Source organism: Cyclopterus lumpus, chromosome 17 (assembly GCF_009769545.1).
Source record: "Cyclopterus lumpus isolate fCycLum1 chromosome 17, fCycLum1.pri, whole genome shotgun sequence".
NCBI lineage: Eukaryota > Metazoa > Chordata > Actinopteri > Perciformes > Cyclopteridae > Cyclopterus > Cyclopterus lumpus.
The window spans coordinates 2288111-2314122 of NC_046982.1; the positions used below are offsets into that span (position 1 = coordinate 2288111).

General features: G+C 42.5%; 1 protein-coding gene across 1 annotated transcript in view; it reads left to right on the forward strand.

The window, feature by feature from the left end:
• The window catches only part of LOC117746271 (sickle tail protein homolog), a 96404-nt gene that overhangs the window by 59405 nt on the left and 10987 nt on the right, over nt 1-26012 (forward strand). The window contains exons 10-21 of the mRNA XM_034555309.1: nt 1805-1909; nt 2481-2515; nt 2602-2774; nt 4861-5036; nt 15724-15860; nt 17836-17983; nt 18073-18373; nt 18501-18605; nt 19558-19783; nt 22538-22639; nt 23164-23395; nt 23503-23587. Of these exons, the coding sequence (XP_034411200.1) occupies nt 1805-1909; nt 2481-2515; nt 2602-2774; nt 4861-5036; nt 15724-15860; nt 17836-17983; nt 18073-18373; nt 18501-18605; nt 19558-19783; nt 22538-22639; nt 23164-23395; nt 23503-23587 (1825 nt within the window). The remainder of the gene's footprint in view (nt 1-1804; nt 1910-2480; nt 2516-2601; nt 2775-4860; nt 5037-15723; nt 15861-17835; nt 17984-18072; nt 18374-18500; nt 18606-19557; nt 19784-22537; nt 22640-23163; nt 23396-23502; nt 23588-26012) is intronic.

Below are 26012 nucleotides of genomic sequence, written 5' to 3' on the forward strand. Positions count from 1 at the left end.
ACTTTGGCCCCATTTTACTTGCATTGTCTGGTGGGCATACCAGTAAACCTGAACTTGCACAAAGTATTTGGGGACACCTCTTTGAATTTACCAAACAACTTAATATGATTAACACGATCAACATTTTTATTATTTTAATGTTTTTATTCAAGATATAGTTTGCGGCATAAGACAGAGAGACTTTCTGCTGTACTGATGTCATTGGGGAGCTTGTTCCACCATTGAGGACTCAGGACAGCAAACAGTCGTGACTCTGTTGAGTGTTTAGCTCGCAGTGACGGAGCCGATTGGCAGATGCCCAGCGGAGTGAACGGGCTGGGGTGTAAGGTTGGACCATGTCCTGGAGGTAGACTGGACCCAATCTGTTTGCAGCAAGGATGCGGGCAACCACTGGTGAATTTAGGTTAAAGACCAGTCATGCTGCTGCATTCTGGATGAGCTGCAGAGGTCGGATGGCACTAGTAGACCTGCCAGGAGGAAGTGACAGTAGTCTATGCGTGAGATGATCAGAGCCTCGACCAGAACCTAGACCAGAGGATGGACCAGAACCTGTGCCGCCTTCTGAGTGAGAAGGGGATGTATTCTCATGATGTTGTGCAGCAAGTACGTGTTGTTGCAGTAATGTTGGCAGTCAGGGAGAGTTGACTGTCGAGTGTCACACCGAGGTTCCTGGAAGTCGGGGTCGGGGATAACACAGAGTTGTTGAAGGTAATAGTCAGGTCGTGGGTGGGAGAGCCTTTTCCTGGAAGGAAAAGTAGTTCAGTCTTGTCAGGGTTGATTTCAAGGTGGTGTTCAGACATCCACTGAGAGATGTCAGTCAGACAGGGAGAGATTTGTGCTGCTACCTGTGTTTCAGATTGGGGAAACGAGAGGATCAATTGGGTGTCATCAGCATAGCTATGGTAGGAAAAGCCATCCAAGCGAATGACAGAGCCGAGAGAGTTGGTGTACAGAGAGAAGAGGAGGGGACCCAGAACGGAGCCTTGAGGGACCCCAGTAGTAAGAGGAGAGGGTTCAGACACAGATCCTCTCCAACTTACCTGGTAAGTGCGGTCCTTGAGCTAGCATGAGAAAAGAAAAAGATCCGAACCTGAGATACCCAGGTCCTGAAGTGAGGAAATAAGGATCTGGTGGTTCACTGGTGGTCAAATGCAGCAGAAAATTCTGGAAGGATAAGGACACCTGGTTTTTATCCTGGACATCCGCCGTATGTGCCGGGGATTCCAGTATCTCATCGACTGGGAGCGGTGCGGCCCAGAGAAACGCTCCTGGATTCCACGCAGCTCCTTCTCAGAGGCTTCACTTGTCCAGGACTTCCACCGGGAGCATCCAGACAAGCCTGGTGGGGCGCCTGGAGGCGCCTGCGTCTCTTGTGTCCCCTGTGTGTGTGTGTGTGTGTGTGTGTGTGTGTGTGTGTGTGTGTGTGTGTGTGTGTGTGTGTGTGTGTGTGTGTGTGTGTGCGCCATGGCCGTGGCTTCCGGCACCTGGCCTAATCTCCACACCTCATCTCCAGCACTTGTCTTCAACCCCGGCTTCCCTCTCTCCAGTTGCCAGATTATTTCACCGTTTCCAGTGGATTACCGTGCCTGCACCCCTGCTCAGCCGCCGCAGCTCACGCCACCTCACCGTTCTACCTGCACTCACCTCCTGTCCTACTTTCTCATCAGTGTTCCGTTAATAAACCCATTACCTTCACCCAATCTTGTAGTCCCCGTGTCTGTGCTTGGGTCCAGACGAAACTGAACCCTCACACTACCTCATGTGTTAATGAGATAGATACAGTACATGTGTTTCTATTTTGCAGTGCGAGGATGAAAGCCATGGAGGAGCAGATAGCCAGTCTAGCGGGTCTGGTACACAGTGCTCTGTCTATGGGACCAGATGTTCAAGGAGTCAAGGACACTGTCAGGTCTGTTCAATCTGCTTTAATCCTTTTAATCTAACTGCAGAACATCCAATAATTTCTTTAAAAGCCACTATGTGTGTCTGAAAATGTTAGCTAGAGTAGTTTATAAGACCCAGGAACCAGGAAATTATTATTAATAATGACAATAGACCTCACCGCAAGAGGGGCCACGATTTGGTTCCCAGTCTGGGCAGTTATGTGTTTAGTTTGCATGATGTCAGCGTGTATTCCCTCCGGGTTCTCCGGCTTCCTTCAACCGTCCAAAGACATGCAGCTCATGTTAACTGGAGGCTCTAAATTGGCCGAATGTGTGAATGTTAGCGTGAACGATTTTCAGTCTATATGTGCCCTGACATAGTCTAGCAACCTATGGCGTGTATCCAGGGTGTACTCTGCCAGCGCCCAGCGACCCTATATAGGATAAGCGGTTCAGATAAGGGAATGGATAATAGAGTAGACCTCCACTGGACAATTTTAGATATTTCAGGTACCAACATGACATGAGGTCTGTGTAAAAACTGGCTAGATCGAGGATGGTTATGTTTATTATGTAACTTTGTGTGTGTCTTTTCAGTGACAATATTGAATGCAAACTCCTCAACAAAGCTGGTGAGATGACTATAACTATAACATTACTTGCCACCGACTACATACTTATGCTCTGATTATGATGATGACCTTTCTTTGACCTTCAGGAGTGTCATCTGAGCCTCAGGTCCCAGCTGTTGTGATTGACAGCTTCAGCCCCGCCCGTCTGGCGCTCCCGGCCCCGCCCCAACCCTACAACGGGCTGCAGCAGAGCTTGGTGTTAGCAAAGAGTAATGTGTGTGACCTGCGGCTGCAACTCAACCACCTCAGACATTTACAGGTACTGATCTTTGTACTTACTGATAGAATCAAGGCCACATCAATCATCATCATCATCATCGTCACCATCATAATAATAGCTGAAATGGATGCAAAATTACCAGACTGTGGAAAGGAAAGTACAGCTCCAAGTGGGCGTGGCTTTTTGAATACAGCACAATACAAAACTGTAGAGAGATGATGAGCTGTAGCTGTTAAACTAAACCTGAGATTCATTCAACTTTATTTCGTACAGCCCCAAATCACAAATGTACCTTTACAATCTGTACACAATCAACATCCTCATATCGGAACAGGTGTTAGAGTGGGAGATGAGGGTGAAATGTGAACACACCTCTCACTCACTTGTTTCTCTGCTATGTGCAGGTTTATATTAAGTGCGGGTTTAGCTCGACCTTAAGTTCAAGATGAGTCATCAAAAAAACTGTTATGTAAAGAGGAATTTGGTAAAAACTAAAACAAACAAACAATTGTTCATGTAACAAGAGATGCATGAACAATCCAAACGGACGCAGGTTTAAAACCTTTATGTGTATTTCTTTCTCTCACACAAAGTAAACTACACGTACAGTAACATAGTATTTACAGTAGCTTGTCAACATAGTGTTTTTCTCTTTTATGGTATCAGTATAATATTAGTTATATATTTAAAACAATGCTCATTCTGTCAAAACACTACATACAATTCACATGACCACAAAGTCAAGTAGCAGAACACCTCCAATTTGTTGCGAAATGAAACACTTTGTTCAAAACTAAACATTCATTTATAAAGGCACATGGTTCATACGATCAGAATTTCTTTGGACCAGTTATACATTGACGATCAATCTAAAGCACTTTGAACATTTCCATTTTTCTGATCATATGGTCTGCTTGGATTTTTCATATTATTTTATATTAGATTGCAGGAATGTATTGACCAAACATAACACACAAGAATGTGTGGTATTCAGTTTATTTTGTATAGCCCAATATCACAAATTACAAATTTGCCTCAGAGGGCTTTACAATCTGTACACATACGACATCCCTGTCCCAGGACCTCATATCGGATCAGGAGAATCTGGTATGTGAAAACATATTATTTCTTTCAATGTTATTCTTTTTTTACTTAATTTAGAATCAGGATTCTTGGACAAGACACATGTTCCTGCATTGTATGAATGTTAGTTAGTCCTGATGGGCAGGACGCACCTTGCATGGTAGCCCCTCCCATCAGTGTATTCAATTAAATTATGTTCATTTTGTATAGCCCAAAATCAAAAATTACAAATTTGCCTCAAAGGGCTTTACAATCTGTACACATACGACATCCCTGTCCCAGGACCTCACATCGGGTCAGGAAAAACTCCTAAATAAACAGAAAAAAAACTTTCCCCGGAAAAAAGAGCAACAGATAGATAGATAAATATATACTTTATTCATCCCCAGGGGGAAATTTGTTAAACAGAGGAGGATCCCTTTCCCCGAGTGGACAGAAGCAATAGATGTCATGTCTACAGATGAACAGTATTACAGAGTTACAACACATTCAGTGAATATGACAGAAATTATGAATAATTTGTAGTAAGCATGGAACACGATCCAGATTTCAATCCATGAAACAGAAGGAGGAAGAGAGGAGGGGTGAGGCATCAGCAGGGCCATGGAGGCAGGAGACTGACCCACCAGGCAGGCGGCATCGCGAAAGACACCAGACCAATAAGTCCAGGCCCTTTAGGCAGGAGGCACAAAGAAGTAGGTAGGGCCATTGGGAAGTAGGCCAGGTCCAGGCCAGGGGCTGGATGCAGGAAGCAGGGGCACGGAGGCAGAATATGAATGAGTATTAATGTCAGTCAGTCTTGATGGGCAGGTGGCACCGTCCATGGTAACTCCTCCCATCAGTGTATGAATGGATGAATGATGACATCTAGTGTTAAAGAGTTTTGAGTGGTCGGAAGACTAGAAAAGTCTCTAGTCTCCCAGACAAAAGAAACTTTGGCTCCCTTTTACTTGCATAGTATGTGTGCCTGAGGGAAGACACTGCCTTCCCATAGCTCACCACTAGCTAAGTAAAAACTCCTGAGTTGTTCTCTGTGTCCTAGCTCTCAAACCAGGAGAGCGTGACTTCAATGCTGCGGATGGCAGGTCAGGAGCTGGTGGTGCTGATGTACGATCGTCTGGCTCAGTCTGAGGAGGCAGTGTACAGACGGAGAGCTGGGATGGAGGAGGAGAGGATCCACTACCTAGCTACAGAGGAGAGAATACTCACACAGCTCCGGTGAGCCTTTTAATTTACTCCTGAGTATAGCTTTGACTGTGTAACCCTTGAAAGAAGATGTAGTACAGTCATTCTCTGAAATAATTGATGTATTAATATGTTCATCACTCTAATGTTGCAGCTAGTAAAGGTGGAGCTCATTTTAATTACTATATATTGGCTACTGCTGGGTAGTTTAATCTATGGTAATACAGCATTTATTAGTTTATTATTTTTTATTTTATTAATTAACTAGAGCTAAATAAAGTAACTAGAGCTGTCAGGTTTGTGTAATGGAGTACAATATTCTCCTCTGAGATGTAGTGAAGAGGAAGGTTGCATAACATAGAAATACTCAAGTACTAAAATGTTATTCTACTTAAGTACAGTACTTAGTCAATGTACTTAGTTACAATACACCATTGCTAGCTTTAGTGTTTTTTTCCCAAAAGTGACATTGAAAAGCATCACAAAAGAGCTTGTTTACTCAAAACCAGAGTCCCACCTCCCCCGCCCCCAAACACACACAACAAATCCCTATCCAACCACTGCCTACCTCACTGTTCAGAATGTGCACTTTGTATGAGAGGCAATGATATCTGAAGTGGTGATTTAGCCTTTTCACCATTTAGACACTCGCTCTGACATCATGTCCCTTATGATGTCACTGCAGCTGAACATTATTGGTGACATGTGAGACACAGCACGGCAACATCTTTAGGCAGAGAGAGAATGTGAAGAAACATATTGTTAAAAATAGAGCCGGGGGATGGGAAGTGATTTGATTGGGTATGACATGGGTTTCCAGAGACATCACAACTCATTCTCTTGTAGCTACACACTGACTGCATAGCACAGATGCAAACTTGGTGCAAACAGAAGGCTGGCATTTATCAGACATCATGAGTAGGAGTTTCCAAGCATATCAGGAAAAAACTTAAACTAATTTGCAAGAATGTAAAGTCATATGTTTATGATAATAATTTATTTAGTATAGCCCAAAATCACAAATTACAATATGACAGATATGACATCCCTGTCCTGGGACTTGGGAAAAACTCCCCAAAGAAAACCCTCGAGGAGAAAAAGAGAAGAAAACTCATGGAGCGCAACAGAGGAGGATCCCTCTATCAGGATGGACAGAAGTACCTTAGATGTTATGTGACCAGAATGAACAACGTAACAGAGTTACAACACATGCAATGCATATGACAGAAATTATTCATATAATGAAAGTAGCAGGCATGATGAAAAAGATACAACTACCAAAAATAACAGCAACAGTGGACATAATGATAATAAAAGCAGCAATGGTATTGGCAATGTTAATTGCAATGTTACTAATAACATTAATAATAATGATAATAGCAGTAGGTGTTGGGCAGGACCACAGTCCAGATAACACCGCAATCCATGTAGAAGAGATAAAGCACAAAAACTTAAATTATTAATAATAATAATGATAATAATAATACATTTATATAGCGCTTTTCATAATACTCAAAGACAATTTACAAACGTTTTAAAAACATCAGAAAAGAGCTATACAATAAAAACATAGAGCACACAATCACACATTAAAAGCAGTTCTGAAGAGGTGGGTTTTGATTTGAGATTTGAATATGGAAAGGTCACTGCAGTCTCGGATGAGTTTGGGTAGAGAGTTCCAGAGCGAGGGGTCAGCTATATAGAAGGGCCTGTCGCCCTATGTCCGGTGCTTGGTCCTATGTGGAATGGATAGGAGATTGGCATTAGAGGATCGAAAAGAAGTGTGGTGGTGGAGCAGGTCAGTGAGGTAGGCCCGAGACGGGCCATTTTTTTTAGGTGAAATAAGGCAGTTCTGGTTATTTGTTTGACATGATGTTCAAAGTTGCAACATTGCATGTGTTGTAACTCTGTTACGGATGTGTTGTGGAGTTATCAATGGTGATGCAGAAGTTGTGACTCGTTTTAGTGAGGGATTTAGGACCGATGATGATCATGTCCGATTTATCACAGTTGAGTTTCAGGAAGTTTGCATCCATAAATGTCAGTGAGGCCAGAGTGGAGTGAGGAGCAGTAGTAATGTACTTTGTGGACATGTAGAGCTGGACATCATTGACGTAGCAGTGGAAGAGGAGACCTTGTTGACATTGAGATGGAAATGGCGGGGGAGGTGTTCAGTTTGCCGTAAATGGTGTCAATTTTTCTTTTTTTAATGAAATGAAAGGTTTTGCATTTGTCAACTTTAGAGGATTTGGAGGTGTTGTCCCTGGGTTTGAGAAGCTTGTTTATTGCAGAGAAGAGAGCCTTTGGGTTGGAGGAGCCAGAGTGTATGAGGTGTGAGTAGTAGGTGGACCAGGCTGAGATGAGAGCCTCTTTCTATTGTTGAAGGTAGTCAGAGTGGGCTTGGAAATGGACAGTTAAACCGTTTTTCTTGCATAGTCTTTCAAGCTGGCGCTTGCGGGATTTAATGTGGTGAAGTTCAGGAGTATACCAGGGAGCCGAGTGTGTGAATGAGACAGTTTTGGGAGAAAGAAAGAAAGAAAGAAATGTTTTATTGATCCCCGTGGGGAAATTCTTCTCTGGATGGGTCTAAACCCATCCTTAGTTATTAAGGAGCAGTGGGCTGCAGTGAAGTGCCCGGGGAGCAACTGGGGGTTCAGTGTCTTGCTCAAGGACACTTCGGCATGCAACTATGGGGAGAGCGGGGATCAAACTGGGTACCTTGTAGTTAGAGGACGACCACTCTCCCCATGAGCGACAAACCAACCCTCAAATGGGAGCCGGCTGATCAAGACAGGAGGAGAGTGTGTTATTGTAGTAATTTACAAGATCGGAGGGATTATCAGACAGTGGGGAAGGGGAGGCAGACATACAGGTACTGGCAAGAGAGGCTGAAAGAGTTAGTGGGAGAGATAGTTTTAAGATTTCTGAAGGATATATTGCACTTGGCTTTTGGGATGGGAATAGGGATGTCAATGGTCATGGTGATGGCCAGGTGGTCAGAGATATTAATGGTGTATGAATTCATACAGAAGGAGATAGAGAAGAGGAGAGAGGAGCTCAATGCGTCCTAAGATGTCCACTAGCAGTCTAGGCCTATAGCAGCATATCTAGCGGCTGGACCAGGGCAAATCTGAGCCAGCTCTAACTATAAACCTGAGCCAGTCCTTACTATAAGTGCTTTCAAAGAGGAAAGTCTTAAGTCTACCCTTAATTGTGGTGAGTGTGTCTGCCCCCCGGGCTGAAAGTGGAAGCTGGTTGCATAGAAGAGGAGCTTAATAACTGAAGGCTCTGGCTACCATCCTACTTTTTAGGACTCTAGGAACTACAAGCAGCCCCGCATTTAGTGAGCGCAGCTCTCTAGTGGGGTAATATGGTACTATAAACTCTCTAGTGGGGTAATATGGTACTATGAGCTCTCTTGTTGGGTAGTATGATACTATAAACTTGTAATATGGTACTATGACATAAGCTCTTTAGTGGGGTTATCAGAGCAGCCGGATGATAAGGAATTGCTGTAATCTAGTCTAAAAGTAACAAATGCATGAACACATTGTTCTGCTTCACTTTTGAGACAGGATGTGCCTGATTTTTTAAATGTTACGTAGGTGAAAATAGGCAGTCCTTGAGATTTGTTTTACGTGGGAGTTAAAGGACAAGCCCTGATCAAAGATAACCCCTAGATTCTTTACGTTGGTGCTGGATGCCAGGACAATGCCATCTACTGAAACTATATCATTAGGTAATTGATTTCTGATGTGTTCAATTCAATTCAATTCAGTTTATTTTGTATAGCCCAATATCACAAATTACAAATTTGCCTCAGAGGGCTTTACAATCTGTACACATACGACATCCCTGTCCCAGGACCTCACATCGAATCAGGAAAAACTCCCCAAAAATAACCTTTCACAGGGAAAAAAGGGAAGAAACCTTCAGGAGAGCAACAGAGGAGGATCCCTCTCCCCGGATGGACAGAAGCAATAGATGTCATGTGTACAGAATGAACAGCATTTACAAAGTTACATAAACACATTACATGAATATGACAATGTATGAATGGAACTCCAATCCATGAAACAGAAGGAGGTAGAGAGGAGGGGGCGGGGCATCAGCAGGGCCAAGGTGGGAGGCCGGCTCACCAGGCATCAGACATCTCCAGGTCCAATGGACCCTATGAGACGTGAAGTCACAACGACTCCGGGGAGGAAGCAGAGTTAATAAGGTGCAATGGAGAGATGTAAATGTATCCATAAGGAGAGAGAGAAGAGGAGAGAGGTGCTCAGTGTATCCTAAAACATCCCCCAGCAGCCTATAAGCCTATAGCAGCATATCAAGGGGCTCGACCAGGGCAAACCTGATTCAGCCCTAACTATAAGCACTATCAAACAGGAAAGTCTTAAGTCTATTCTTGAATGAGGTGACTGTGTCTGCCTCCCGGACTGAAAGTGGAAGCTGGTTCCATAAAAGAGGAGCTTGATAACTGAAGGCTCTTGCTCCCATCCTACTTTTTAGGACTCTAGGAACCACAAGTAGCCCCGCATTTAGTGAGCGCAGCTCTCTAGTGGGGCAATATGGTACTACAAGCTCCTTAAGATATGATGGTGCATCACCAATCAAGGCTTTGTAGGTGAGGAGAAGAATTTTAAATGTGATTCTTGATTTTACAGGGAGCCAGTGCAGCGCAGCTAATACAGGAGTAATGTGATCTCTTTTCTTAGTTTTTGTAAGTACACGAGCTGCAGCATTCTGGATCAACTGGAGGGATTTAAGAGACTTATTAGGGCAGCCTGATAATAAGGAGTTGCAGTAATCTAGTCTGGAAGTAACAAACGCGTGAACCAGCTTTTCTGCATCTTTTTGAGACAAGATGTGCCTGATTTTTGAAATGTTACGTAGATGAAAAAATGCAATCCTTGAGATTTGCTTAACGTGGGAGTTAAAGGACAAGTCTCGGTCAAAGATAACGCCTAGATTCTTTACAGTGGTGTTGGATGCGAGGGAAATGCCATCTACAGAAACCACATCACCAGATAATTGATCTCTGAGGTGTTCAGGGCTGAGTAAAATAACTTCAGTTTTGTCTGAGTTTAACATCAGGAAGTTGCAGGTCATCCATGTTTTTATGTCTTCAAGACATTCTTGAATTTTAGCGAGCTGGTTGGTCTCCTCTGGTTTGATCGATAGATATAATTGAGTATCGTCTGCATAGCAATGAAAGTTTATGCAGTGTTTCCTGATAATATTGCCCAAAGGAAGCATATATAAGGTAAATAAAATTGGTCCAAGCACAGAACCTTGTGGAACTCCTTGATTAACGTTGGTGGTCATTGAGGCTTCATCGTTTACAAATACAAATTGAGATCGATCTGATAAATAGGATTTAAACCAACTTAGTGCGGTACCTGAAATGCCAATCGACTGATCCAGTCTCTGTAATAGGATGTCATGATCAATGGTGTCGAACGCAGCACTAAGGTCTAATAATACCAGTACGGAGATGAGTCCTTTATCTGATGCAATTAGGAGGTCATTTGTAATTTTCACCAGTGCTGTCTCTGTGCTGTGGTGTTTTCTAAATCCTGACTGAAACTCCTCAAATAAACTATTCTGATGTAGGAAGTCGCACAACTGATTTGCGACTACTTTCTCAAGGATCTTAGAGAGGAAGGGAAGGTTAGAGATTGGTCTGTAGTTAGCCAACACCTCTGGATTAAGAGTGGGCTTTTTCAGGAGAGGTTTAATTACAGCTACTTTGAAGGAATGTGGTACATGCCCTGTTAGCAAAGACACATTAAGAATATCCAGCAGAGAGGTGCCAATTAAAGGCAACACGTCTTTAAGCAGCCTCGTTGGGATGGGGTCTAAGAGACAGGTAGACGGTTTAGAAGTAGAAACCATTGAGGACAATTGGTCTAGGTTAATGGGAGAAAAGCTATCCAAATATACACCAGGGCATACAGCCGTTTCCAAGGCCACTCCTCTTGATGACAGATCGGTAGTAGTTAAGGGCAAGAGAGCATCAATCTTGCCTCTAATAGTTAAAATCTTTTCATTGAAGAAGTTCATGAAGTCATTACTACTGAGGTCTATAGGAATACACGGCTCCACAGAGCTGTGACTCTCTGTCAGCCTGGCTACAGTGCTAAAGAGAACCCTGGGGTTGTTCTTATTTTTCTCTATTATTGATGAGTAATAGGCTGCTCTGGCATTACGGAGAGCCTTTTTATATGTTTTAAGACTATCTCGCCAAACTAAGCGTGATTCTTCCAGATTGGTGGAACGCCATATGCTTTCAAGCTTTCGTGAAGTTTGCTTTAGGTTGCGGGTCTGAGGGTTATACCAGGGAGCAAACCTCCTTTGCCTCACTGTCTTTTTCTTCAGTGGGGCTATCAAGTCTAGTGTCATTCTCAGTGAGCCTGTAGCACTATCGACAATATGATCAATCTGGGACGGACTAAAGTTAGCACAGGAGTCCTCCGTCACATTGAGACGTGGTATTGAATCAAATGCAGAAGGAATCGCTTCTATAAATTTAGCTACAGCACTGTCAGTTAGACATCTGGTGTAGAAACTTTTGACTAACGGTGTATACTCGGGGAGTATAAACTCAAAAGTTATGAGGTAATGGTCTGACAGAAGAGGGTTCTGTGGGAAGACCTCCAAATGCTCAATGTCAATGCCATATGTAAGAACAAGGTCGAGGGTGTGGCCGAATATAATGATTTCAGTTATGTCTGAGTTTAACATCAGGAAGTTGCAGGTCATCCAGGTTTTTATGTCTCTAAGAAGTTTAGCGAGCTGGTTAATTTCATCTGGCTTGCTTGATAGATATAATTGAGTATCATCTGCATAACAATGAAAGTTCATGGAGTGTTCTCTAATAATATTGCCTAAAGGAAGCATATAAAAGGTGACTAAAATTGGTCCAAACACAGAACCTTGTGGAACTCCATGACTTCATCGAGGCTTCATTGTTTACAAATAAAAATTGAGATAGGATTTAGTGCGGTACCTGAAATGCCAATCGACTGATCCAGTCTCTGTAATAGGATGTCATGATCAATGGTGTCGAACGCAGCACTAAGGTCAAACAAAATAAGTACAGAGATGAGTTCTTTATCTGATGCAATTAGGAGGTCATTTGTAATTTTCACCAGTGCTGTGGTCTTTTCTAAATCCTGACTGAAACTCCTCAAATAAACTTATGATGTAGAAAGTCACACAACTGATTTGCGACTACTTTCTCAAGGATCTTAGAGAGGAAGGGAAGGTTAGAGATTGGTCTGTAGTTAGCCAACACCTCTGGATTAAGAGTGGGCTTCTTCAGGAGAGGTTTAATTACAGCTACTTTGAAGGAATGTGGTACATGGCCTGTTAGCAAAGACACATTGATAATATCTAGTAGAAAGGTGCTAACTAAAGGTAATTCTTTGAAAGACTATTAGTAAAGACAGATTGATTAAAGGTAAAACTTTTTTTTAAAAGCAGCCTTGGGTTCTCAGGTAGAAGGTTTAGAAGTAGAAAGCGTTGAAGATTGATCAAGGTTGATGGGAGAAAAGCCATCTCAATATATATAATAATACATCGAATTTATATAGCTCTTTTCAAAACACACAAAGACGCTTTACATAAGGCATAGACATACAAAACAAAACTAAATAGAAAGACAAAGAGCAAACAAACAAACAAATAGAACATTTCAGGTAAAAAAAAATTTAAAATAAACTTGAGAAGTTCTGAGGAATGAGTCATATAGTCCAGGGTAGAGTGCAGGGGTTAGCAGGTGAAGGCGAGTTTGAAGAGGTGGGTTTTGAGGGCTTGTTTGAATGATGAAAGGGTGGGAGCATGATGGATGTGAATGGGGAGGGCGTTCCAGAGGGGGGTGCAGCAGCTGAGAAGGCCCTGTCACCCCAGGTCCGGCGCTTGGTCCTGATGTTATATCAGAGTCTGCAGATGTTTCCAAGGCTATTCTATTTGAGGACAGATCGGCACTGGTTGAGGGCAAGAGATCATCAATCTTGCCTCTAATAGTTTGAATCTTTTCATTGAAGAAGTTCATGAAGTCATTACTACTGAGGTCTATTGGAATACACGGCTCCACAGAGCTGTGACTCTCTGTCAGCCTGGCTACAGTGCTAAATAGAAACCTGGGGTTGTTCTTATTTTTCTCTATTACCGATGAGTAATAGGCTGCTCTGGCATTACGGAGGGTCCTCTTATATGATTTAAGACTATCTCGCCAAACTAAGCGAGATTATTCTAAATTGGTGGAACGCCAAATGCTTTCAAGCTTTCACGATATTTGCTTTAATTTGCGGGTCTGATAGTTATACCAGGGTGCGAACTTCCACAGTTTAATTATCTTCTTTTTTAGAGGGGCTAAGGAGTCAAGTGTCATTCTTAGTGAGCCTGCAGCACTATCGACAAATTGATAAATCTGGGATGGACTAAAGTTAGCACAGGAGTCCTCCGTCACGTTAAGACGTGGTATTGATTTAAATGCCGAAGGCAAGGCAAGTTTATTTATAGAGCACAATTTGTACACAAGGCAATTCAAAGTGCTTTACAGCTACATAAAATTATAAAAAGACAAATAAAATCATTCCATAAAAATAATCATTAATTAATAATATTAAAAGCGAAGAGTGCAGATAAAATACTTTCAGTTGTCAAATAGAACTGTTTTCAGCCTGGATTTAAACATTGTCAGAGTTGAGGCCTGTCTCACATCTTCTGGAAGACTGTCTTCTTTAGCAGCCTCACCGTGTTTAGTCCTGACTCTGGACCAGCAGGAGACCACTCCCTGAGCTTCTCAGAGCCCGAGATGGTTCATATGGCTCTAACAGGTCACACATATACTTTGGTGCTAGACCATAAAGAGATTTGTACACAAGCAGAGTGTTTTAAAGTCTATTCTCTGAGCAACATGAAGCCAGTGCAAAGACCTGAGCACTGGACTAATATGGTCGTATTTCCTGGTTCTAGTCAGGACTCAAGCAGCAGCGTTCTGGATGTACACTGTACAATGTAATAAGTTGACTTTACTTGAAAAAAGTCAGGAAACCGATTGCCTCAACATAGTAAAGTAGCTCAATAATTTTAAGTTCTTAAAACTGAAAAAAACTGAGTTTAGGCAACTCATGTAATTGCAGTAAACATTAGTATAGTTAACTCAAAGTTATTAATTAGGTTAACTATAAAATGTAAATTCAGACAACTTAAAGATGTGAGTGAAGTTAACTTAAAATCTTTAATTATGTTGACAATAAATAGTCAATTCAGATAACTTAAAGATCCAAGTTATATTAAAGTAAGCAGTACTAATAAGAAAGAGTTATCTTTACTAGTCCAAGTGTCCACATTACTAGGAAATAATCAGGAAACCGATTGCCTTAAAATTCTCAAGTAAGCTGAACTACAACTACTATAAGCTGTTGAAACAAAGATAGAGAACAGTTATAATGGAAGACAACGTTTATTTATAAGAAAAACAAATGTATTTTTGAGTTTTTGTCCTCACACATTTTCTTAAACTCAAACAACGTGCTTAAAATGCTTGACGTGTTGCCAGATTAAGTTTTGATAAACACTATGATAAACACAGTTTTGGCATTTGCAAAATTCCACTACAGAAAACCCGGCATGTCACATACCATGCACATCGTGAAGACAGTCCCTTACTGCATCAGTAGATGTTTGAGTGCCTCAGAGGGCTTTACAATCTGTACACTACGACATCCCTGACCTTTGACCTCACATCAGGAAAAACTTCCAAGAAATAGAAAAAAACCTTTCACAGGGAAAAAAGGGAAGAAACCTTCAGGAGAGCAACAGAGGAGGATCCCTCTCCCCGGATGGACAGAAGCAATAAATGTCATGTGTTCAGATGAGCAGCATTACAGAGTTACATAAATGCATTACATGAATATGTATGAACGGACCTACACAATCCATATTGTAATAAGTCCGATGAGTAGGCACATGGCATGTGGAAGATGTCATGGTCACCCATCACTACTGTTCCGTCCAAAACGATGGCAGTAGCTGTAGACTCCAGGTGCAGCGAGTGAGGAGAGGCCAGTGTCTTCAGCATTCACTGTCAGGATCCCCATGGAGGTGTTGGACGTGTCCAGAAGTTCACCGGAGTCCTAACAACAATATCAGCATAAAAAACACAATTACATATCAAATGTTACTTTGCATTTCTATGGTAGAACACACAATGGTTATATTTGTGCCTACATAATTTCATTATGTATCTACAAAGCGAAACATGTAGCGACTTGTTAACATTACTTTGCTTTATGTCACCTTAAAAACATATTCTCATAGTTTAAATGATGATAACTCTAATGTGACATCTTCAATGGATGCAACATTTTCCATTCCTTAAGGAATCTTAAGGAATGAAAAGCTAGCACTCATTTGGGGTAATATCAGTATACTCATGTGTAACCAGTCTGAAAGGTATCTGCACACTGTTTCAACCACAAGCAAGCCTTGTGTTTTTTAGAAATAATGAAAACCAGGTTAAAATGTTATGAACAAAAACAAGACAGATCTGATTATATTATATCATCACATTATATAAATATCTTCATTTGAGGACCACCAGCAGAACTATGCAAGTCTCTGCTGCCATCTCATGTCTACTGTAGGTTATTACATTGATTATTTTTCTACCTGACTGTCAATGACACATGTCTTTTTCACCTCACAGTGAATTGGAGGACTATGTGGACTGTTTGCAGCGTAGCTCCGCCTCCAGTCCTGACCAGCTGTCAATCACTCTGAGAGACGTGGAGGAGGGAGCGGTCAACCTGCGGAGGGCTGGAGAAGCTTTGGCCATCCTTAAAGGTTGGTTGTTTATCATACAGTGTGTCTCTGTTGGCTGATTAAGAGATATACACGGATGTAAATGGTATCCTCATATCTGTTAGAGGACATTTTGTTGGCTGTACTTCATACAGTATTTGGCAAGAGTTAAATATACCAACTCATGAAATAGTCAACTTCACATTTGGGTAACACTTTATAATAACTACATGCAAAAAAATTATTCATACATTGCTGTTAAATTCATTACATGTGTTGTAACTCTGTAACACACACTGTTCATTCTGTACACATGACATCTATTGCTTTTGTCCATCCGGGGTGAGGGATCGTCCTCTGGTACTCTCCTGAAGGTTTCTTCCCTTTTTTCCCCATGAAAGTTTTTTTTCTATTTTTTTGGGAGTTTTTTCTGATCCGATGTGAGGTCAAAGGTCAGGGATGTAGTATGTGTACAGATTATAAAGCCCTCTGAGGCTAATTTGTACTTTGTGATTTTGGGCTATACAAATACATTGGGCTAATTGAAACTAAAATTGAATAAACGTGTTTTAATATTGCAATTCATGATTAATTCAGGTAGTTAGTAAAGTATTTTGTGTGACTTTATCTAAAGTGAGGACTATCTATGCCTCACAAAGCATTTCAAAATGACATTGAAAGGCCAGCAGTGCCTCAAAGCTCACAAAAGTCTCAGTTATCTTCTCAACAGAAAAAGAAAATAGACACAACACAAAGTGATAAAGAACAAATAAATATTTATTGCAGGGTGCAAACAATGTACGTATAATTGTCTCTGTTCATTGTTTGCAAAAAAAGAATGCTTTCGAAGGTGGTGATTTTAGGACAACATCCAAAGGTTAATTTATTTGATCGTCCAAATAAATCAAATTCCGCTTTCATCATCAACTTGGGACAATGGCAAATCCTGCTACATACGTCAGTTATCAACGTGCAACATTAAAAAGGCGTGTCAGCCAAGACAGCCCAACAATATCCAGAGCCTTCAGAATCTCAGGGCGGATCTCATCCAACCCCGGCACATTGCCACCAAGGAGCTTTTTGACTACCTTAGCGGCCTCCGCCAGGGATATAGGTGCAACCACCCATAGGTCTTCAGGCGCTGCCCCCTCTCCAGGGGACATGTTGGCAGAGTTTAGGAGTTCCGTAAAGGCCACCATCGGGTGCTCGGGTTGCCGCCACGTCAGGCACCGATGACCTTCGGACCACAGCTTCAGCGTCCGCGTCCACAATAGAGGCTTTGAACACTCGGATTCCATGTCCCCATCCTCCGTCCGGACGTGTGAGAAGTTCTTCCGGAGGTGGGAGTTGAAGACCTCCCGGACAGCTCCGGCTCTTTGCCTGCTAGCGAGGTGACGTTCCACGTCCCTAGAGCTAGTCTATGCTGCCGGCAATTGGCTTGCCCAGGCCCCATACCCGGCCCGCCGCCCCGTCTACATAGCACTCGATGTTTGTCCACAGGGTGGCTGCTCCATGTTATTTCTTCGGGCTGAGCCCTCCTGGGTCTAGCTCTAGGAGGGTGCCCTGGTATGCGTCGTGAGAGGTAGCTACATACCGTAGGCCGTGGGTTTGTAATATATATTATTCAATTTAAAAATGGGGAAACCATCATTTATAAAGTATGAAAACACAATCATGAAACGCATAATAGTCAAGCCTTTCAAGAATAAAACATTTATAACTGTTTATAAATTGCATACTAATGAGTGTTAATGTTGAAACAATGTTTTATTAATGATGAATTAAGTGTAGTTAACGTAAAACGTAAATGCTATTTAGCGTTTCATTATCATAAAGTGTTTAGCGGTCTCATCACATTTATGAACAACAGAACATGACCTAGACATCATTTGTATCAATTTCCATCCTAAAGAGCTGATGCTGTTCAGGATTTATTGTCAAATAGTTATGTCTGGTGATATGATATGTAGTCAGGAGTCTCTTCCGTTTGATTGTCTTCCGTTTGATTGTCTTCTAGGTGAGTTTCCAGAGCTGCAGGTGAAGATGCGCTCAGTGCTGAGGCTGGAGGTGGAAGCAGTACGTTTCCTAAAGGAGGAGCCTCACAAGATGGACTCAATGCTAAAGAGGGTCAAAGCACTAACTGAAGTCCTCAGTTGTCTACGCAGGTGTTCAATAACTTCACTCAGATATGTTACAGTTATGTTTTAGCAGGAAAATAATCTTGATACGTCTTTGTCCTCCCTGTTATCAACAGGTGCGTTTCAGAGTCAACCAACCCAGCCAGATCAGCCCAGGTGGAGCCTCTAAAGGTCCTGGAAACAGATCAGGGTCCCCTGAAGACCCAGAGCTCACCCAAACCCCAACCTCGGTCCTCGGTCAGACCTCCTCTCACACCCTCTCTCTCCGGAAGTCAGGCTGAGGTCAGCCTGGCGGGCTCAGTGTCTTCCATCATGGCTGGCAGAATGAAAACAGCCGCCACAGTGATCGAGCACCCCTACCATCCCAGACCCCAACTGACAGCCACCCACGGACGAGACTCACCCACTGTGGCCAAGGTACTGCACTGACGATTAGTCTATTTGCTGAATGATTACAAACGGTGAGACTGTGTATATAAACAGGTGTTTTTGTGAGGAAGCCATCTGTAGTGTAAAAAGTAAAACATGATGTTTTATTGTGAAGGTGAGTCCTCGCAGCAGAGAGGGCAGCCCTGCTTTGCAGAGGAGACAGAGCCCTCTGACATCACCAACACAGGAAGGCCACGCTGACCACACCCCCATTAAACAGGTCAGTGTCACTTTAGCACTTCAAGGCTGAGACATTACTTCAACTTTACTTCAACTTTCAGTCACTTCTAATTATGATACCTTGTTGATATATGTTGCAGGAATCAGACTTAGCTCAATAATAAGGCCCAGTGTTTTCAGTTTTTAGTTATTTTACTTTTAGTTTTCAGTTATCTTAAGCACAAGACAAGTTTTAGTGTAAATACTGTAGGTTTAAATGTTAGTCAACCCATGTATATGTAACAAGTCACCCAATTATTAGCTACATTTTTGTTTTATACATTTTTATATGATTCAAAATATTCATTTTAATAATCCCTACACAAACAGCTTTGCTACATCCAAGGTGTCATTGTAGAACTAATAAAAGTGGACTTCTCTGAGAGAAAGTTGAAAGGTGAACCATTTCCAACATCATAACCCCATATTGTGTAAATATCAATGAGTTTTCTTTAGCTATGTGTTGAGGAACATTGGGGTTACTGCTGAAAGTGAACTCATTGTCGAACCATTGTGGACCACTTAATGAATGTGTTGTTGAGTCTCCATTAATATTTGGTCATATTTGACAATAAGTGACTCCTAATGATAATGACTGCATAGTTCCATAAATGAATGGACGACTATTGAGAAAAAGAGTTATTTCAAGAATTTGCATTGTCCTACGTTTTGGGACATAAAGCCATTATTTAAACAGGAAGTATTTCAGTATGAAGCAGGCCCAAAGTGTATATATCATGATTGTTATGCTGGAGGAACAGCATCAAACTTGTATAACCAAACTGAGCCCTATTTCCCAACGAGACACTGTTAGATGTTTTTCTCACCTGCGAATCATCAAAGGAATGACACTGATCTTAAGGTGACATTTTCCCTGCAACATCAGACCCATTCATAGTTTGAAACCAACCACAGCTATCATCAACCTGTGTGATTGTGTGTGTCCTCTTCAGACTACAGAGAGACAAACTCCAGAGGGCAGTATGAACCAGACCAGCACCAGCCAGGCCAACCAGCCAGTCAGCTTTGTATCCAGTCAGCTTCCATCCCACAACACCAACACAGAGTTTGACCAGGTCCCCCAGGAATCCCAGGCCAGCCTGATGAAGACCATCACTCGTCCGAACGTGTCAGATACCAGAGAGGGTTGCTCTGATTCTGCCTCAAGACAAATGCAAGGTTGACCAGTAGAATCTCATTCACTGAAAACACTTTGGGCCTTATGGGAGAACATTTTCTTATTTTTATCTAAAATGTTATCTTTGAGGTTTGCTTGAACAATTGCTCATAGTTTGATTCAGGACAATTACAAACCTGTACAAGTTTTAACGCAGGTCTGGACCACTCGTGAAATTATTTTGTACTTTTGTTCTAAAGTTCTGAATAGAACCAAGCTCCTGGAGAAGGGTTAGACTTTGTCCTTTTCTGAGTTAGGGGGCCTTTCGGGCCTGGTTGACCCAAGGGTCTCTTGAAGCAGCTGATAGGTACCGGCAGGCCAGAAGGGCTGAAGCTGCGGTGGTCGTGGATGCTAAAACTCGGGCATGGGAGGAGTTCGGCAGGCCATGAGAAGGACTTTCGGTTGGCCTCAAGGAAGTTCTGGAAAACCATCAGGTGGCTTAGGAAGGGAAAGCAGGGCCTACCCCATGCTGTTCTTAGCGGGATGGCCTGCTGACCCGGACGGGGAACATTATTGGGCGGTGGAAAGAGCACTTTAAGGAACTCCTAAACCCAGCCAACATGTCCCCTGGAGAGGGGGCAGAGCCTGATATCAGCACTCATATCCCTGGCGGAGGCCACTAAGGTAGTTAAAAAGTTCCCTGGTGACTGGGGGTGGATGAGATCCGCTCTGAAAGGCTGAAGGCACTGGCCATTGTTGGGCTGCCTTGGCTGACACGCCCTTTCAATGTCGCATGGGGGTCGGGAACAGTGCCTATGGACTGGCAGACTGGGATGGTGGTTCCCATTTTCAAAAAAGGGGGACCAGAGAGTGTGCTCGAACTATCGGGATATCACACTACTCAGCCTCCCGGGGAAAGCTTATGCCAGGGTGCTGGAAAGGAGGCTCCGACCATTTATCGAACCTCAGATTCAAGAGGAGCAGTGCGGATTTCGTCCCAGTTGTGGAACAGTGGACTAGCTCTTTACCCTCGCAAAACTACTGGGGTCCTGGGAGTTTGCCAACCAGTCTACATGTGCTTTGTGGACTTGGAGAAGACTTTCGACCCGATCCCTCTGGGTTTTTTGTGGGGGGTGCTGCGGGAGTATGGGGTGCTGGACCCGTTGCAACGGGCCATCTGGTCTCTGTACGCCTGCAGCAAGAGCTGTGTTTGTATTCTTGGTAATAAGTCGGACACATTCCCTGTGGGTGTTGGCCTCCGCCAGGGCTGCCCTTTATCGCCGGTCCTGTTTGTGATTTTCATGGACAGGATATCTAGACGCAGTCGGGGGGTGGAGAACGTCAGGTTCAGGGGTCTCGGGATCGCTTCTCTGCTGTTTGCAGATGATGTGGTCCTGTTGGCCTCCTCGGACTGTGACCTCCAGCATGCAGCCAAGTGTGAAGCAGCAGGAATGAGAGTTAGCACCTCCAAATCTGAGGCCATGGTACTCTGCCGGAAACCGGTGGATTGCTCGGTGGGAACAGAATAACTACCCCAAGTGAAGGAGTTCAATGATCTTGTGTTCTTGTTCATGAGTAAGATGGAGCGGGAGATTGACAGACGGATCGGTGCGGCTGCAGCAGTAAAACAGGTGCTGCACCGGACCGTCTTGTTGAAGACGGTCTATGTATCCGATTCTCTCCTATGGTCACAAACTCTGGGTCGTGACCGAAAGAACGAGGTCTCGTATACAAGTGGCCAAAATGACTTAGAGATAGGGTAAGGAGATGAGTTTCCTCCATAGGGTGGCCAGGCTCAGCTTTAGAGTTTCGAAAGGAGTCAGCTGAGGTGTTAGGGCATCTAATCAGGATGCCTTCTGGACATCTCCCACATCTCCGGGCACGTCCAGCTGGTAGGAGACCACAGGGAAGACCTAGAATACGCTGGAGGGATTATATCTCCCAGCTGGCCTAGGAACGCCTCGGGATCCCCCAGAATGAGCTGGAAAATGTTGCAGGTCAGAGGGAAGCCTAGGTTGGTCTGCTGGGCCTGCTTCCACCGTGACCCAACCCTGGATAAGCGGCTGATAATGGATGGATGGACAACAAGTCTGGACCACTTGTGAAATTATTTTGTACTTTTGTACTAAAGTTCGGAATAGAAGAAAATCGCTGAAGCCACAAATTCTCTAAAATCACTTGTCCCGATTGTACCAGTGGTTCTTGCATGAGACTCAATGTTCCTAAATCAACCGAATGACCTCAAAGTAGCTTACCTGTTTGCGCCATGCCATTATTTCATTAAAGCTCCAGTGCATTACAGTACATAAGGAAGCCACTTGCAGTAGAGTCCTGTCAAAACCATGTATCTCTTAACTTGTCATTAAGAAAGGTGTTAAGAAAGGTGCTGAATTCAAAGTACAGAGCATTTCTGTGATTTAGGGACTGCCTCCAGCCAGCCGCACCGTTAGTGTGGTTAGTACCGAGGTTCGGGATAACAGCACATAGATGAGACTTCTTTCTCTGCTCAGGTAGACATTAGTCGAATATATCTTTACATATATTATAATAGTTGTTTGCTCTGCTATGTAACAATCATTTTCAAACGTAATGGTTCAGCTTAGTTTGGTCATCAAGTGTCTGTTTATTGTATCTGGGAAAAAACATGTGATCATTCTGGCCATTATTAAGTTATGAGTCATTAGGAGTCATTACACAATGTAAATAATGCAGTTGTCATGTTTCATCTTTAATGATTGGTATTGTAGTATCAAGTAGTACAGTTGTTTTGATACAAACTAAACACAAAGATCTATTTGTCTGTGTTTGTGCTGCAGCGTCAGTAGAGCAACAGGCCCGTCTGTCTGATTCCCAGGAAGACACAACTCCCCAGCTGAGTGATGAGGTAGACTCTACCCAGTTAGAACCCTCAGATACAGGTATGATACCAGCTTCAACAAAGAAAATAAAACTCAACCATATGCACTTCAATCAGGGAGAGACCAGTTAGATAAAGAAAGGATACATGTTTATTGTTAACAGATAATATGAAATGATGAAGTCTCAGAGTCTTTGGCGCTTGGACTCTACGGGGAGATTTGCAATTAAGGGGCCGACGCCCCGATCAGCAACGAGATAGATCCCCCCGTGGAGTCCAGACCTGGTGGTGATGAGCTAATAGAATGATGAGTTGGTAAAGCTGATGGATCCGTGAAGACTGGGCGGACATGGGGAGGTGGAGGGGTGCGTGACAGCAGCATGAATGAACTGAAGGTAGAGAGACAGTCATATTTAAATGAGACAGCAGCAAGATAATTGGCTAACCATGTCGTCGTTACCATGTGCTTATTGGATAGAGGGTATCAGCTGATCTGTGCAGCTGGTGTCATGATTGACGCTGCAGAACGATGATAGCAAGTAAACAATGAGTGAGCATGTGCTGTTTGGATGTGTTTTGCTCCAGCAGCAGCCTCCCAGCTTCCTGCAGCTCCTGTGAAGCCTCTTCCCTCAGCTTCTCCATTAGCTGCTCCTCTCTCAGCTTCTCCTCTCTCAGCTGCTCCTCCCTCAGCTTCTCCCAGCACAGAGCACATTAGCCGGCCACGGGTGGAGAAACCCCGCCGTACCAGTGTGGATAAGGAGATGAATCAGAGTCCAGACAGGGCCGGCAAGTCTCCTCCTCCTCCTCCACCACGAAGGTCAGTTTGGCAATGAGGATTACTTGCAGACCGGGCTTTCTAAAGGCTGAAAACTAGAAAACTAGTCACCTTTTATCTGTTATTATTCTTTTGTATTGTCTTTCCAGGTTCCATGCTGTCAGTTCAGGTCTAACCACAGGAAGGCCAAGAGAGATGATTTTCACCACCAGGAAAGAGCTGCATGGATCCCAGGTGTGTGTGTGTGTGTGTGTGTGTGTGTGTGTGTGTGTGTGTGTGTGTGTGTGTGTGTGTGTGTGTGTGTGTGTGTGTGTGTGTGTGTGTGTGTGTGTGTGTGTGTGTGTGTGTGTGTGTGTGTGTGTGTGTGTGTCATGTCGACTATATAGTGTAATATTCTCTCAGAGTTCTTGGCACTCCACATATAAATATATATACTGTATGTATGCAGAACAGGATTAGTAGATCTGGGACCATGTACATTCTGATAACTCGGGTATAATAAATAATAATCATAATAATAAAATATTTTAACGTCAATATTCCGCAGGGACAAATTTTAAACAATAGATGTCTGTCACTGTCTTTCACTTAAGGAGGTAACACAATGGTGATTGAGCCTTAGGGCGTGTGATCAGTACTCAATGCCTTTTATGGTATCAATTGAAAGCCAGTACCAAGGAGTAAAGGAACGTATTTAAACTATAGTCAAACGATACTTACAATCCATCCTTTTTGTGCCCAGATCTAGAAAAAAGCTATTTCATTCAGTCAATCCCTGCACGCTTTTAATGGGAAGTGTGATTGGCCTACTATCCCAACAGCTACACACCAAACATGCACACCACTCTATCAACAGTGATACCCTGTATGAGCGATTAGATAGACATTGGGACACACACATCCTTAATTTACATCATAGCTATTACATAAAGTACTCTATTGGTATGTTATTGCTTTAAGGGTAGTTAACCCTCCTGTTATGTTGCGGGTCAAATTGACCCGTTTCAAAGTTTGAAAATCTATAAAAAATATTACTGTGGTAAGTACTTTTTATGTATAAAACGTCTTCTGCTTACCTTATTTAGTGTAATCAATGTAAAAAAAAATATATATATATATATATATATATATATATATATATATATATATATATATATATATATATATATATATATATATCATGTATTTGCAATCCCCCCCTGCTGGTTTGTATTACAGAGATGATGTTCGGGTCAATTTGACCCGGCAGTGAAAGTGGAGGCTATAAGTGGTCAGTAGTGTCAAGTTTAGACCATTTCTTTCTTTGAAAATGTGAGACAGTCTTTCTTACTCCCTCCCACCATGTTTCACCACATTTCTCTCACACATATACAGTATATATATATATATATATATATATATATATATATATATATATATATATATATATAAAGTTGTACACATTTCAAACAAAAAAATCTGGTGTTTGTTATGGGAACTTTTACTTTTCAAATGACTCATTTGGCTAGATTTTGAGTGAGCGGGTCAATATGACCCTGAACAGCAGAGGTGTCTCATCTCTATTTATCTACATTCAAAAATTCAAAATGCAAATAAAATTTAGGAAAAAATACATGTTATGGTAGACTAATGCAATTTATATCTAGATTTCTTTCCAATGTACCTAAAAAATAGTTTGAACATGTATTTTTCATGAAAACGAGTGAGTTATCCGAATTGAACTCTGATCTATGGAGAGGTGAATAACTCCATTCCACTAAAAACTGATTGAATTGTTAGTAATGGTTTTGGTGATGAGGTACAAACTATATTTATTAGGATTTTTTGGTTTCTGATGACTTTTTGATGATTCAACATGCACCGGTCAAATTGACCCTGGAACATCGTTGCTGTATCTAAGAAATAAACTTAACAGTAGGGTTAAACAATACCCAGCACTATCTAGCCCAGGAGTCGGCAACCCACGGCTCCAGAGCCGCATGTGGCTCTTCAGCCCCTCAGTCTCCCTGAGGCTGTCAAAAAAACGTGGACAATCTTTTAAAGGAAACACCTCTTATCTTGGAGTTTGAGGGGATACTCTGTCACTGAAAATAAAAAATGTTTTAATATTTCTTTTACTGAAATGTGTGTCACATCCTATTAAGTCGGTGTGAAACGTTTCCGTGCATGTGGCTCATCGTGATTTGAAGAGCCCTGCCCTCAGTAAACTGTCAATGGATACATTTAAAAAAAGAAAAGTCACAGAGAAAAATAGAGTTTGATATCTGTATGCTTGATATGTGGCTAGAAATTAGCAAAGAACAACATATTTAATGTTCAAAGATTCTTCCAGAACAAGCACACAGTATTTTCTGAGAAGTATCAAGCTGCAGATGAGTGAAGAAGAGTGATTTCTCACTGTTGCAGCAAACTGAGCAAATAAATATACTTTCATCAAGTCTCCAAACTCAACTACTGCTGCTGGTTCTGTGGCAGCTTGTGAGATATTAAGGAGTCCGTAAATAAAAACGTGTCCGTCCTGTTTCATGATGCCTCTGTCCTCAGTGCTCTAGTCTAAAAACTCCAGCGTATCATATTTCTAACCTGAGCAGCAGTTTGTCCTTACTGTCTGTCAAAGTAATGGCGGCAGCCACAGTAAAAACCACAGGACGTTTGATCT